Source organism: Cervus canadensis, chromosome 7, assembly GCF_019320065.1.
Source record: "Cervus canadensis isolate Bull #8, Minnesota chromosome 7, ASM1932006v1, whole genome shotgun sequence".
In the NCBI taxonomy this organism is placed as follows: Eukaryota; Metazoa; Chordata; class Mammalia; order Artiodactyla; family Cervidae; genus Cervus; species Cervus canadensis.
This window is the reverse complement of record NC_057392.1, coordinates 59,645,387-59,659,647: the sequence shown is the minus strand read 5'-3', so window position 1 is coordinate 59,659,647 and position 14,261 is coordinate 59,645,387. Positions and strand designations below refer to the sequence as shown.

General features: G+C 44.1%; 1 protein-coding gene across 2 annotated transcripts in view; it reads right to left on the bottom strand.

The window, feature by feature from the left end:
• LAMP3 (lysosomal associated membrane protein 3) overlaps positions 1-10,907 on the bottom strand; it is a 31,987-nt gene extending 21,080 nt beyond the window's left edge. Inside the window, exons 1-3 of one of the 2 annotated variants that reach the window (XM_043473619.1) lie at positions 10,717-10,907; positions 3,456-4,198; positions 2,149-2,277 (exon numbers count right to left, since the gene is read on the bottom strand). In XM_043473619.1, the coding sequence (XP_043329554.1) occupies positions 2,149-2,277; positions 3,456-4,198; positions 10,717-10,765 (921 nt within the window). In that variant the 5' untranslated portion in view covers positions 10,766-10,907. The remainder of the gene's footprint in view (positions 1-2,148; positions 2,278-3,455; positions 4,199-10,716) is intronic. The other variant, XM_043473620.1, reaches the window with a different exon arrangement.
• Positions 10,908-14,261: the final 3,354 nt, after the last annotated feature.

The following is a 14,261-nucleotide window of genomic DNA, read 5'->3' as shown; positions in this document are numbered from 1 at the left end:
CTCATCTGTATTAACCCAAGTGTTAATATTGCTGCTGCTGAGGAGCACTGGCGTAGAGGGTAGCAACAAGTGAAAAGTGACTCAACTGTTGAGCGCATTTCTCTTGCAGAAGAATCTAGACTTTCCTGCCTAAAGGCGTTTCACATAGTTCTCCTGTTAGGGCAGAAGGCACAGTGTCAGGGTCCTGAGGCCAAAACACGGGCCTACAACTGTGTTTCATTGGGTCAACAGTGTTCAGTTTTTACAAAATGTGTTGCTACCTTTAAAAGTCATGTGCTTTTATTAAAAGATGTGGATTTCTGCCTTCTCTTGAACACTGGCAACACTGGATAGAGGTGGTATGTAAAATATTTAACTGGCACAGTAGAGTGGTGGCCGTTCAAGACACCTCACCATCCAGAATGAACGCTCACCATAAAAGACAGTGACAGTCCCCAGGGCTAGATGCCAGCCCTGCCACCAGCCTCCTCAGCTCTGGCTGTCCCCTCTGGGGAGGACTGGAGCTCCTGACCCATCCTTCCCGTCCCCTCACTACTGAGGCTGCTGCTTGTCCCTTCACATGTACTCTAACATTTTTCTTATACAGATTTAATGGAAAAATGAAGTCTTCACCAAAAGTGGGAAAATAAAAAATGATTGCCTATTTCAAGGCAAAAGATATTTTTCCTTTCTCGCTACTTTAGCTACTTCGCAACGAAGACTAAACATACATCAAGCTCTATGCTTAGCCCCTGTAATCTTGGGATATGTGGCCGCCACTTTGGCTGAAACAACTTCTCTTTTAAAATGCAGAAACTGGGACTTCCCTGGTGGTCCAGTGGTAAAGACTTTGCACTCCCAATGCGTGGGGACCTGGTTCCATCCCTGGTGGGGGAACTAGGTCCCACATGCCACAGCTAGAAGTTTGCAGGTTGAAACCAAAGATCCCGCATACGATAACTAAGACCCAACACAGCCAAATAACTTTTTTTCAAAATGCAGAAATTCCCCAGAAGGCTAAGACTGGTGGGAACTTTTACTTTCTTTGGGACTTTTTGCCTTCTCCAGGGGCATAGCTAAGGCTGGTTTACAAACGCCATTTCTAATTCTCCCAAGGGTCCCACTAAGTAGCTATAACTAGTTCCATTTTATGGACAAGGAAATATGCCCCAAATTAGTCCAAGGTCATGCAGCTAGTAAGTTTTATGACTGGAAGTCAATCTTGATTTGTCCAATCCCAAAGTCTGTGCTCATTGCCCTCTAAGATCTGCTAACCAAGACCCTCTAACTTCAAGGGTCGGTTAGACAGGTAAGAAAGAGGCCTGCACCAAGTCCCAGCTGCTAAGATCCTCTCGGCCTGTAAGACACTTGGGGGCAATCAGAAAGAGTCTCTCCTTTGAGAGGGGGACTGACCATCACTGTGTCCCCGAGACATTTGCCCATTTCAGTCACTGTAACCGTAGCTACTAGCTAGTGCACACCCACTTTCTATGTATTGGATCAAGCTCTTTACAGGAGTGATCTTTAATTCCTTTCTCCCATTTTTCAAATGATAAAAAAATGAAACAAAAAACTCAAACATATTAGGTTGCCTGCCTGATGTCAAAAGCAGAACAGTAACAGAGTCAAACTGGTAGGCAAGACTCTGACCTCATGACAATGCTCTTCCACTATACTCTGTTGTCTATTCCCTTCCAGGATATGGCCTAGAAAACCCAGCTCCTGGTTAGTCCCTGAATTTTGCCTTCTATGACATTTGACTTTGGTGTTAGATTAATACTGCTTTTTGTGCCCACTGGAAATTTCTGTGGGTCTGTTCGTTTGTACAACTTCCTCCTTTGGGTGGTTTGCATAGAGCAATGTGGTCAGGTTCCCTGAGGCCAAGTTCCCCCCGAGGCCAAGTGCCCGCCAAGAGGCATCAAAGCCCTTCTTGGGCTGCACAGACGAGGCTGAAGGGGGAAGAGAGCAAACAGAAGATGTCGACACTTGCCTCCTCTCCATCTCCATGACCCTCATTCTTATCAGAGAACAACATCTCCAAAGGCTTTGATGTCTATTTCCTCTGGAATTTAAAGTGAAGTGTGGGATTGCACCACTGGCCCTGGTGGGGCTGGGGGTGGGCAGGGAAAGCAATGTTAGAGCCTGTTCGTGTAAGGAGCTCAGCCTCACCTTGGTAAATGTGAGATTCACAAAGCCACCTTGGAAATTCAAAAGGAGGTTGGATTTTCGGGAGCCACAGTTTCCAGAGGCTTGAGTTGCATTGGGGTCGATGTTGAAGTATTTCTGAGGTGAAAAGACCTAAACCAAATAAAATAGATGGCCTCAATGAAGAGAACACTTTAGTTGGGAGACCAGAAACACAGGCTAGAAAGGAGTCTGAGACTCGAGACTAGTCGGTGTTCACTGGGTAATTTCAAAGTCTGTGGAAGACACCTCTCATTTACAATCTGTTAAGATTTTTCCCCCCAATTATTTTTATTAGTTGGAGGCTAATTACTTTACAATATTGTGGTGGTTTTTGCCATACATTGACATGAATCAGCCATGGATTTACATGTGTTCCCCATCCTGAACCCCCCTCCCACCTCCCTCCCCATCCCATCCCTCTGGGTCATCCCAGTTCACCAGCCCCAAGCCCTTGTCTCATGCATCCAACCTGGACTGGTGATCTGTTTCACACTTGATAATATACATGTTTTGATACTGTTCTCTCAGATCATCCCACCCTCCCCTTCTCCCATAGAGTCCAAAATTCCGTTCTATGTTAAAATTTTTTTAAATGAACGAGTGCTCTCACAGTGAGGAGTTCCTTGAGAGATAATTCGTGGCAGCTATATTCTTGATAAACTGTGTGAAATTTAGTTTTTGTTCAATCAAACATGCTGGGCACTACAGGAAAGGTTTTGCTGTCTAATTAACTTCTGTTTCAAATAAAAACCCGAATGTGGAGGTTTTACTTGCAATCACAAAAATGAAGCAAAATAGGAAGGATTTTTATAGTGATTCTTTCAGTAAATCAAATAATCTTAGCCCCCCACCCCCAACCCCTCCAACCAATCTTCTCATTAATCTGCATTTTTCATATTAATGTCACAGGTGGTTGGAACAACCATTGAATGCAAACCTATCATTTCACAGGAAAGTTGTTGAGGCTTGGAAGTCATCCAGAGGGACAGGGCCCGGCTGTGGTCAATGCTGGACATACCCCACACTCTGCCCATGATGGCTAAAAGTGAGGAATGTGCATATTTAAAATTTTGGTGTGTGCTTTCCTTTGTTCATACAGTCATTATCAGTGTCTATTTTTATAGGTATTCTAAAACGGGTTCTCTTAATAGAGGACCTTGGAGAAAGAGGAACTCGCAAGTATCTGTTTCATTACAAGATACAGGATGCAGGGGAATGTTCATTTTTAGCAAGGCACTCTCACTCAAACTTTTTGAAGCTGTTGTTATGGTCCTATGGCCCCGACTTACCGACACGGAGTCTTGAACCGTCAGCTGTATCCCCATCTCTGCTTTGATACACAGCTTGCTTCCATTGAGAACTTGATAAATTCCCGTCTTGGGTGACAATGGCTGTGGTGCAAGGGTGGGCCTGGGAGCGATGGTGGCAGGCGAGGCCGTTTGGGTGGTGTTGTGTGCGGCTGTGGTTGGCCCTGGGGTGTGGGTGGGTTGAGTAGGTTTCTGACTGGTTGTGATGTTGTGTGGCAAGGTGGACAAAGTCGCTGGAAGGGTGGTCTGGTTACTGAGTTGGGTGGTTTTCCCTGTTGTGTGGCTGGCAGTCGATGGCCTGTTTCTAGTGGTGTGAGCTGTTGAGTTGACAGTGGCTGGTGGTGAACTGGGACCTACACTGAGGCCAACTTTAGCCTCGGTGACTGGAAAAGTCACGTGTGACTTATTGGATGTGGCCAGGGTTGTGACTAGGGTGTGGGTTGTTGGACTGGTTGGTAGGATACTCTTTGTAGTTACTGGGGAAGTTGTTGCTAGAACTTCTATGGTTGTGTTTGTGGTTAGGGTCTCAGAGTTGGATGTTTTGGCAACTGTCTGAGAGGTGACATGACCATCTGTCAATCTTGCTGCTGCAGTTTTGTGAGGCACGTGGTTAGTTGGTTGGAGGAGAGAAGGTTTTACTGTGGCCTGTTCTGTTGTAGGTAAAGAGTAACCTGTGATTTCTGGAAACACTTTTGCTTTCCTATGACTGTCATAATACCAAATCGCTGCAAATTAGAAAAAAAATGTTAATATACCAACTAATAGCTCACATTTGCTAGTCCCTCCCCACTCCCACTTTAATGTTTCATTAAAATTAACATGCACTTTTTAGATATGGGGAAAATTTATGAGGATAGAATGGTGAAGTGAAGATCACTCAAAATTCTTCTATGAGGTCACAATTTTAACATTTTGGTTGCACCCATGTTTTCACAGGGTTGTGATCATACTGGGGTCTTTGAAGCAAGGATATTGAAGTGGTTTGCCATTCCCTTCTCCAATGGATCACGTTTTGTCAGAACTTTCCACCATGACCCTTCCATCTTGGGTGGCTCTGTATGGCATGGCTCATAGCTTCATTGGGTTACACAAGACTGTCATCCATGATCATACTGGAGATATTCTTTCCTTTTGTGTGTACAGGGTGTGGTACTAACAGCCCAGAGAGCATGCTCAGCTAGATATCTAAGTGTCAATGTTGCTTCATCTTCCATCTTCAGACATGAATCCGGACAGTTCCTGGGCAGAGTGTGTTCCTGGGTAGGATATTGCTGGGATGATCTGACAGAGCTGGGGCAGCTTGAATAACAGGAATAAAGATTTGCACAGACTTGTACAGTTTTCATAGAATCATATAATCCCAGGCTTGAAAGGGACCTTAAAGATTATCTAATACAAACCCTAATCTAATGTGTGAATTTTACTGTTGGATATTTTGTCATGTGTTCAGCCGATCTATGCATAATTGCCTCCAATGACAAGAGATTCAGTTCCCTTCCATTTTTTATTTTGCCATCAGTTTTCTAATTGTAGCCCAATTTCTATCATTCCCTTACTTAACCTTTAGAGTGGCCCAGTCTTTTCCAGCTAAGAAATTAAATTAACCCATAAAGGCGCTGATATATCTGGTGTGTGTGTCCTTCACAGTTTGGCTTAAATGTCGGCTCCTTAAAGAGTTTTCCCTGCCCTCCCCACAGAGAACAGCTCCCTGTTCCCATAATTCTCCATCATAGTGTTATTTTCACTGCCCTCACTGCACTAATCACAACTTGTAATGATATAAGGGGATGGCATTCAAATATTTAACAATAAGCCTGACCAGACAGTGTGTACCAGCCCTGATGATATGTTTATAGATTGTGCATCTCTCCCACTAGATTAAAGGCAACCTCAAGGTGGGAGCTGTGGGGTTTTTTTTTCCCACCACCAGGGCTTGTACATTGAAGGTATTCAGTGGTTACAGAATGAATGAATAAATAACTGAATGTGTAAGTGGTGGTTATAACACTGTAGACCTCCAACGATTATTCATATATTTATTTGGCTGCTTCTGGCCTTGGTTGTGGCACCCCATCTTGGTTTCCCAACCAGGGATCAAAATCACATCCCCTGCATTGCAAAGTGGACTCTTAACCACTGGATCACCCTCCTCCTATGATTATTAGAAGGCTCAAACAAGGTGGTTTGAGTAAAAGCCTTTCTGAACTATTAAGCAGACCTAGAATGTGTTTTATTGTCATAGGTTCTCTCCCAGGTCACCCTTCAGGGCCAAAGGCCTCTGGCTCTTTTTCAACCAGAAAAGTTCTATCCTTGTCTCCTTCAGGCACAGAGCAAACCTGAAAGTGGACAAGTGCGATGATATCTCAGGATAGCTTATGATCAGGTGCGCTGAGAGATGGTGCTGTTCAGTGCTATGGTTTCATGGTGTTTACCATTGTATTTTCACTCATTGGAGCGGGAGCTGCCCAGTGTCAGGCAGTGACTTGGAAAAACACGGGGAAAATGGAAAGAATGTTCTATGCTGGTGTTTATAGAGTCCTGAATTTCATATCTAATCAAAATAATCCACAGACTCCTTTACTCTTTCTCTTTTTCATCCAATATATTTCTAACTGGGTACTTTCCCCATAATAACAGCAATAAAATTTCAAGTTACTGAACACTTACTACATGGCAGACCTCAGATCAAGGGTTATCTTTCATCAACTCTTCTCAAAAACCCTTTCACAGGTACTAATCTTTCTCTGTTTTTCAGATAAGGAAATTCAGTTTTAGAAAATTCTATTAACTTGACCATAATTGTTCAACTAGTAAATTTTGGAGCTTTAGACCCAAGCCCCTGTCTGAAGCAAAGCCTGCCCTTGGATCTGTGGTTGGGTGGAGGTAGTGTGTATCCCTGGGAAGAACAGTGAGAGAAGAGACAAAATCAGAGGAGAGAAAAAGAGTAGGGTGCCCCTTCAGTGACCCCAGTTCACCGAACTTTCATCATGGTGGTCCTCAGTGAGGCTTTCAAAGGCCCACATGCTAAAACAGTGATCATTTTCCAGAAGAAAAGGCTAACTGTAAGTCCAGTACTAACACTTATCAATTATTTCTGCACAGCTGGTTTGTATAAGACATTATTAATGACATTAAATTACTTGAGACTATTACTAAAGAGTCTTTTCTGTTTCTAAAATGTTTACTTGGACAACTGAAATGTATAATATTTGAGAGTTATATCAATTGATTTTCTGGGTTGTAGGTTTACTTTGCAAATCTTTGTAAAATCACTCCATGTGGAGCCTTTATGCCCATATTGTAGAAGCTGGGGAAGGTTTCTCCATTCAAGATTGTTATGAAGGTTAACAGTTGTTGAAGATTTATCTTCACAATTCACTTGGGCTAAACCTGAGTTGCTGTTTCCTGGGTCAAGAACCCAATAGGAATCCCATTAGGATCATAGTATTATGATGGAGAAATAGAATTCATTCCCAGACATGGTGTCTAGGAATATCTGTAGTAAAAAGCAAAGATTGCTCCAGAGAACTCTGGGAGACTGAGAACCACCTGACTTTTGCTCTCCTGGATGATTAGGTCCTTGATAAAACCCCGCTGTGTTTACCTTATGCTTATAAGCGAAAGTAAATCTTTTCAACTGAGTAGAATTTCCTCAACTGAGTAGCACATGCTTTCAAAGGGGGAACCTTCCTGATAATGCAATTAGAACTCCTCTCTCAGTAGTGAATGAACTCAAATAAAGGGAAAAAACACACTGGCTATTCATGAATGCAGAGCACCCCAAACAGGATAAGAACACTCACGGGACCCTGTCAACTGTACTTGGTGTACAGGAAATCTTTGTGAGGTGCCCGGAAGTGATGGCGTCTCAGTATGATACATGACTTTGTGGTGAACAGATGCCTGGGGCTGGTAGGTGACAGGACCAAAAGTGACAGAGTGTGTTACAGTTAAACAACTCTGGGAAATATTGTTCTTATATTCTCCTTCTCCAATCTAGCCCCTCTCCTCCTCTCCTCGTAGGAGTGTGAGGTATAAAAGATGGGCTGATGATTAGACGGAAATTTGACAGGGGTAGCTCTGCTGTGCATTGAAATATGTCCAAGAAACTTCATAAGTTTGTTAGGTACTCAAGGAAATAATACTCTGAAAAATACTCTGTCTTATAAAATCTATGTTTATGACCACACATATATGCCCAATCTTTGTCAAAATTGGGTCATAGTTTTTAAATGGGATCTTTGACCCCTAGAGGTTTAGTTAAGTTCACTGAGACCCACAAAGAGGGAAGTAGGCAGAAGCAAGGGCAGGGCATAACTCAGAATCTCTCAGCCCTCCTCCTGCTCAAAAGAACACAACCAGAAATCTGCACATTGATTTGTCAGACTCTCACTCCCAGAACCTGAGCATCTCCTCTCCAGGATTCAAGAGACTCAGAAAATGAATACCCTAGAGTCTTCACCCCTCTAGATGGTGAGCTGCAATGCAGCAAGCGGTGTGAGAAGGTTTGGATTTCCCTATAGCTCACATGAGGATCTGAGAGATAATCCATCAACGAGGCCCTGGGACAGCCAGTGACCACACAAGTACTACTTCTCTAGGTATTTCCCAGACAGTTGGGGCTTCCTAGAGAGCCTTAGTTTGGTTTTCCTGCCACACCCAATTCAGTGGATACACGGGAGACGTCACTGAGCCAAGCTCCTGGCCAGGCACTGGAGGCAGGTCTGTATTTTTAGGGGCTCAAAACCTTGTGAGGCAGATCCAAAAATGGACTACACACCTCAGTGTGACAGGGGTTATTATCGAAGCAGGCCCTCCGAGTGCTATGGGGTGGGGTGGGGAATCTAACAGAAGAAATTCCTCAGGCAGACAAGAGAGCAGATGGCGTCCTACAGGCAAGAGGAAGAGTTTGTGCAGACACAGGGGCCTCAGAGCCTGGCATGTCTGCAGAGCAGCAAGGGAGTCAACATGAAGGAAACGTGGGAAGGTTTGGGGAGGAGGGAGAGGTGGAAGGCCAGCAGGGAGTGGGCCTGGTGGGTTTTGGAGGCTACACTTTGCACAGCTGTAAGGAACACAGCTGGAGAGTAAATGGAGCCCCAGGGGCCATATCCAGGGACAGGGAACTGGGTATAACGCCCGAGCACTTTCTCTGGCACCTCCCTGGGCAGCAGAAGCAGTCCCAGCTGCATGAGGCAGGAAGACTGTTTCTGGATGTGTAGGGCAGCAGGGTCAGCCCTTGGCAAGAGTCTGCTCACAGTTTCACAGTTTAATCTTAGAGTATTTAGCAAAAGGATGCAAATCCTGTCTCTTGGGGGGACTTTCTGGGGGACTTGAGACTCAAAGAGAACCTTTGAACAGAAGGGGTTCCAGCCCTGTGTTGGAGACGGCTGGCTGACTCCCCCAAATTCAGTCTCTCCTTTTTCCTTCGTAAATAGAACCATGAGTTGAAGCTGAGTGCTTACTGCTTGGAATTCATCTCCAAGCCTCTTTCCAGATGGGAAGGATAGGAATGTGACTGAGTTCAGAGCAAAGCAGTAGAAGAGGTAGGGTCATATGGACCTTCTGGGAAGGCTGCTCGAAGGGAGCTCAGTCCCCCATGGGGCCTCTCTGTTGCCTTCCTCTTTCCTCCTTCAATCAGCCTGCAGGTTGTATGGGATGGCTAGAGCTCTGCAGACAACAAGAGCTGTTAGGAAGCCTCGCAGGTGGAGGTCATACATAGGGTGGTGGGTCCATGAGAATGAGTCCCCACACATCTGCTCTGACTTCCTCTTGACTCATTTTCACTTAAGAGGGAAACAAACATTTATCTTGTTTAATTCACTATTTGGAGCTGGTCTCTTGTGTGCAACTGAATCTAAATTTGATTGATACCAACTTAAATCCCCTTGTTTATTCAGGGGAAGAATTTGAGATCAGGGAAGCAAAGTGACTGGAAAAAGATTACCCAGTAAACTTACTTAAAAGCTATGCCTCTCCAAGCAAAATGTCTAATGCTTTTTGCTCATACCCAATTTAGCGAGTATTTCTTGAATATACGCATGTAGGAGTATAGTGCATAAGTGTAGAACATGGATCCCGATTTGTTAGCTGAGTGCCTGTGTTCACCTCTAAGAATGTGCAGCTCAGAGAGGAAAGGGCAATGTGGGCATTTCCCCTCCACCTGCCTGGGCATTTATCACACACTCATTGCATTCTTGAATCCCCCAGTCACCTGCCAGTCATTGAAATTTTGCCCACACATAGCTCACTGAGGGCTCCTACTACACTGAGAACTTATGGTTTTTTATTAGTTTGCTCTGTTAATCATAATAATGACTTTCCATTTTTGCCTCCCAAAGAATGTGAAACTCTAATTCTGAAAGTGCAGCATGAAGGAAAACAGCCTGGATTAGGGCAGCTGGCCTGACTCTTCACCCAACTTTCATGATGAATTGTGTTACACTCCAGGGCAGGTGTGTCCCTCATTTGAGCACGTTAAATGGGGCCGTGTGGACAAAGCTAGTTCCCTTACACATTCAAGTCAGTGGTAGTATAAGGGATTGTGAATCAACAAGCAAGCTTTACAAAGTACATAAGAGGACCCTGTGTCCTAGGGAGAAAACGCTCCTGGTGAAAGCAGGGGATAGGGACATAAAAGGATCATTAAAAGCTTAGCTTCCTAGACAGTCTCTCTGACCTGAAATCCTTACAATTGAAAAATAAATCTTTGATGCCCTGGCTTACATCCTTCTGAGATGGTGCAGTTTGTCAGCCACATCTCATTCATCTTCACAACTTAGTGTTACATAATATAAATGTAGCACTTCATTTGAGAAAAGCAGAAAAACAAAGTTTTACATACTTTCCCCAGAGTGTGTGGCAAAAGCCCCATTTTTAAGTCCTGGCTCAGTTCTTTACCTCTTAAATGGGAGTGATTTCTACAAACTCTCCCTAATCAGGTGCCTAGAATCTATTTGGGAACCACAGGCAGTGTCTCTGCTTCCCGGGTTGATACCTACTCTGCCTGACTCATGGAAAACAATCCAAACAGTGGAAGCCTGTCCCCTTTGGGAAACAATGAAGTGTGCTCCCCATGTAGAGCAATAAAAAGACAGTCCCAAATCAAATACCCACAATAACTGAAGTCACTACAGCTATTTCCAGTCTGCCCTGTCCCATGTTGGTCACCGGCACTAGAATGAATTTACATTTAATAGGACCAGATACGGTGGGGTCACCACGGAAGGTCAGGTGTGTCACTCACCAGCCAGAGACACGAAGAGCACCACCACTGCAGGGATCTGCCAGGACATGACTGGGGAGCACTAGAGCCTTGCCAACAGAGGCTAGGCTCAGCACGGCTGGGTCTTCTGAATGGTGGGAGGCTGATGCCAGGGCAGGCTCCTTCTGCCCTTCACTCAGTTGTGGCAGAGAAACCAAAGTCACTTGTGTTATGAGAAGCAACTGAAAGGCCCTCCCAAGAGATGCACTGAGTGGGCGGGAAACCACAAGTGGCCCTCCGGTGAAAGCAGGCACTTTCGGTTCTGCCTTAAGTGTTTGCAAGGAATGGGGTGGGGGATGGGGCCTGTTCCCCAGCCCAGTTAAGAGCATCTAAGATTATTTTCCACAAGAGGTGGTGGATCTGTGTCAGTACCTGCTTCCTTCTCTCATAAGCTGGGTCTCCATTTTTCTCTAAGATCTTGAATCTACTTCTGTATAAACCCAGAGACTCTTCCCAGCTGAGAGAAAACCAATCCCTCACTCATGAGGAATGAGTAGGAGTCAAAACTCAGTGGTAGACCACTGTCTGTCTCTGTGTGTATTCACAAGAAGTCGGAGACAGCCCTGCTCGCTGCTCAAGGCAGCCTTATCTGGCACCCTCACCTTGCGGGGAGTGGGGAGAGTATGGTCTAAAGAGTTGGGGCGATCTGGGGTTTGAATCTGACCCTGCCAACTCAGCAGTTGTACAACCTTGGGTAACCTCTCTGAGCCTAGATTTCTTCTGTTGTATAATAGGGATAATAATGCCTGCTCCCAGTTGGTTTTTCTGGAACATGAATAATATTCAATGTCTTGGAAAGGTGACCTTTTCATCGCTTATCTCCTTCCTCTATTAATTAAATGAAGCAATGATGGTCTCTCAGAGCTGTGAATCCCAGTCTGGAGGAATACGCATATAAGCAGTAGATCAGAGGAATGATGGCTTAACTAACCAACTTTACACTAAAAAATTACCTTGCAATACTGTCTCAAGTTTGCTAAGGAGTTTTAAAAGTTTAAAAATTAGTACTTTTAAAATTTAAAGCATAAATCAGCTCTTAACAATATTGTAGGTGGTCATTTGGGGCTTCCCTGGTAGCTCAGTGGTAAAGAATCCGCCTATCAATCCTGGAGACTCCAGATTCAGGTTTGATCCCTGGTTGGGAAGATCCCCTGGAGAAGGGAATGGCAACCCACTCTAGTATTCTTCCCTGGGCAATCCCATGGACAGAGGAGCCTGGTGAGCTACCGTCCATGGGGTGGCAGAGCCAGACGTGACTGAGACTGAACGACTGAACACACATGGACGGACAACTCCCTTGAGCTCCTGGCAGCGAGTGGCTATAGCCTGATGGCTGTTGGATCACAGGTATTCTCCTTCCAGAGTGCCCTGGAGGGCTAAAATCGCTGATGACTCTGACATCCTTCTTTACTGATATGGCAGGAAATATTCTATTTCTCAAGTCAAAATACTGGATTATAATTGTGGATTTGTTTATTTCTCTTTGCAGTTCTCTTTTTTGCTTTGTGTATTCTGAAGCTCTGTTATTGGTGTGTAAACACTTAGGCTTGGTATGTCCTCTTGATAGATTTACCACTTTATTATTTTTAAGTGATTTTTATTTTTGGTCATATTCTTTGTTCTGAGACTCACTTTGTTTTTATATTAACATAGTTATTCTTTCTTTTGATTAGTGTTAGTATGGGATATCTTTTTCCATCCTTTTACTTTTAAACTATTTCTGTCTTTATGTGTGTGTGTGTTAGTCACTCAGTCGTATCCAACTCTTTGCAACCCTATGGACTATAGCCTGCCAGGCTCCTCTATCCATGGAACTCTCCAGTCAAGAATACTGGAGTGGGCTGTAATTCTGTTCTCTCGGGGATATTCCCGGTGCAGGGATCAAACTCTGGTCTCCTGCATTGCAAGCAATTCTTTACCATTTGAGCCACCAGGGAAGCCCTTGTGTCTTTATACTGTTAGATAAAATGAGGCATACTAAAATTTTTTTAAGTTTATTTGAGCAAAACTCAGTTCAAATTGGATAGGGTCAAACCAGAATTAGTTGGGAGAGCTCCACTGATAGAAGCTAGGGGAAAGATTTTTCTAGAGAAGAGGCAGAAGCAAAGCAAGGAAATTATTTGATTGGCTGTAGCTTAAGTGGTTGCATTCTTTGAGGAAGTCAAGCTGGCTGTGTGTGATTGGTTGTCTCTAGGTTTCAGTTTTTTTAGGCATTTCAGGCACAGGCTTTGGTTTGCTTATGTAGGCACTAAGACATTAAAGCCACCTCAATCTAAAGGCCTCCTTGGTTAACAATATTTAAAGTGGGTTTCTTGTAGGTCACAAGGGTGGTCTTTTTTCTTCTTCTTTTCTCTTTAAAATATTCAATTTGACAATAACCTCCTTTTAATTGGGGTGTTCAAACAGTATGATTGCTGATATCAATTCAGTTCAGTCACTCAGTTGTGTCTGACTTTTTGCGACCCCATTAATCACAGCATGCCAGGCTTCCCTGTCCATCACCAACTCCCAGAGTCTACCCAAACCCATGTCCATCGAGTTGGTGATGCCATCCAGCCATCTCATCATCTGTCGTCCTGTTCTCCTCCTGCCCCCAATCCTTCCCAGCATCAGGGTCTTTTCTAATGAGTCAACTCTTCGCAAGAGGTGGCCAAAGTATTGGAGTTTCAGCTTCAACATCAGTCCTTCCAATGAACAGCCATGACTGATTTCCTTTAGGATGGACTGGTTGGATCTTCTTGCAGTCTAAGGGATTCCCAAGAGTCTTCTCCAACACCACAGTTCAAAAGCATCGATTCTTCAGTGCTCAGTTTTCTTCACTGTCCAACTCTCACATCCATACATGGTTACTGGAAAAACCATAGCCTTGACTAGACGGACCTTTGTTGGCAAAGTAATGTGTCTGCTTTTAAATAGGCTATCTAGGTTGGTCATAACTTTCCTTCCAAGGAGTAAGCGTTTCATGGCTGCAGTCACCATCTGCCGTGATTTTGCAACCCAAAAAAATAAAGTCTGCCATTTTTTCCACTGTTTCCCCATCTATTTCCCATGAAGTGATGGAACCGGATGCCATGATCTTAGTTTTCTGAATGTTGAGCTTTAAGCCAACTTTTTCACTATCCTCTTTCACTTTCATCAAGAGGCTTTTTAGTTCCTCTTCACTTTCTGCCATAAGGGTGGTGGCGTCTGCATATCTGAGGTTATTGATATTACTCCTGGTAATCTTGATTCCAGCTTGTGCTTCTTCCAGCCCAGCATTTCTCCTGATGTACTCTTCATATAAGTTAAATAAGCAGGGTGACAATATACAGCCTTGACATACTCCTTTCCCAATTTGGAACCAGTGTGTCGTTCCATGTCCAGTTCTAACTGTTGCTTCCTGACCTGCATACAGGTTTCTCAAGAGACAGGTCAGATGGTCTGGTAATCCCATCTCTTTAAGAATTTTCCACAGTTTGTTGTGATCCACACAGTCAAAGGCTTTGGCAATGTCAGTAAAGCAGAAGTAGATGTTTTTCTGGGACTCT